At 66.4% G+C, this 995-nt stretch overlaps 1 protein-coding gene across 1 annotated transcript in view; it reads right to left on the bottom strand.

The window, feature by feature from the left end:
* Nucleotides 1-995, bottom strand: part of LOC129674764 (insulin-like growth factor 1 receptor) — a gene marked incomplete at both ends in the record, with an annotated part of 3462 nt that overhangs the window by 926 nt on the left and 1541 nt on the right. Inside the window, one exon of the mRNA XM_055604883.1 lies at nt 25-269. Within this exon, the coding sequence (XP_055460858.1) occupies nt 25-269 (245 nt within the window). The remainder of the gene's footprint in view (nt 1-24; nt 270-995) is intronic.

Raw genomic sequence — 995 nt, 5'->3', positions numbered from 1 at the left:
CCCCCCCCCCCCGCGCCCCCTCACCACGTGGTGGCAGGCGAAGCCCTTCATGACGGCCGCCTCGTTGAGGAAGTCGAGGCGCTGGCGCAGGCTCGCGCCCTCCGCCACGGTCTTCACGGCCACGCGCGTGTGCGCCTCCCCCGCCACCACGCCGCGCGCGCGGCCCTCGTACACCATCCCGAAGGAGCCCTGGCCCAGCTCGCGGCCCAGCGTCACGCTCGCGCGCGGCAGCTCCCACTCGTCGGGCACGTACACGGCGGCCGGGAAGACTGCGGGGGGGGGGGGGGGGGGGGGGGGGGGGGGAGGGGGGACACGCGTGTTTACACACCAGGTCACGCCCGGATCACGCATGATCACGCTCTCTCGCTCGTTCAGACACCAGCTCGCGCGTGATCACGCTCGTTCACACACCAGCTCGCGGGGACACGCGTGACCAGGCGTGTTCACGCGTGATCACGCTCGTTCACACACCAGCTCGCGCGTGGTCACGCTCGTTCACACACCGGCTCACACCCGGATCACGCGAGATCACACTCGTTTACACACCGGCTCACACCCGGATCACGCGAGATCACACTCGTTTACACACCGGCTCACACCCGGATCACGCAAGATCACACTCGTTTACACACCAGCTCGCGCGTGATCACACTCATTCACACACCAGCTCGCGGGGACACGCGTGACCAGGCGTGTTCACGCGTGATCACGCTCGTTTACACACCAGCTCGCGCGTGGTCACGATTGTTCACGCTCGTTCAAACACCAGCTCGCGGGGACACGCGTGACCAGGCGTGTTCACGCGAGATCACGCTCGTTTACACACCACCTCGCGCGTGATCACGCTCGCTCACACACCAGCTCACACCCGGATCACGCGTGATCACGCTCGTTTACACACCAGCTCACGCCTGGTCACGCTCGTTCACACACCAGCTCACGCCCGGATCACGCGTGATCACGCTCGTTCACACACGAGCTCACACCCGGATCAC

This window comes from Psammomys obesus, unplaced genomic scaffold (genome assembly GCF_907164565.1).
Source record: "Psammomys obesus unplaced genomic scaffold, mPsaObe1.curated_primary_1811, whole genome shotgun sequence".
NCBI lineage: Eukaryota > Metazoa > Chordata > Mammalia > Rodentia > Muridae > Psammomys > Psammomys obesus.
The sequence above is the reverse complement of the archived record's forward strand: the minus strand, read 5'-3'. Positions and strand labels throughout refer to the sequence as shown.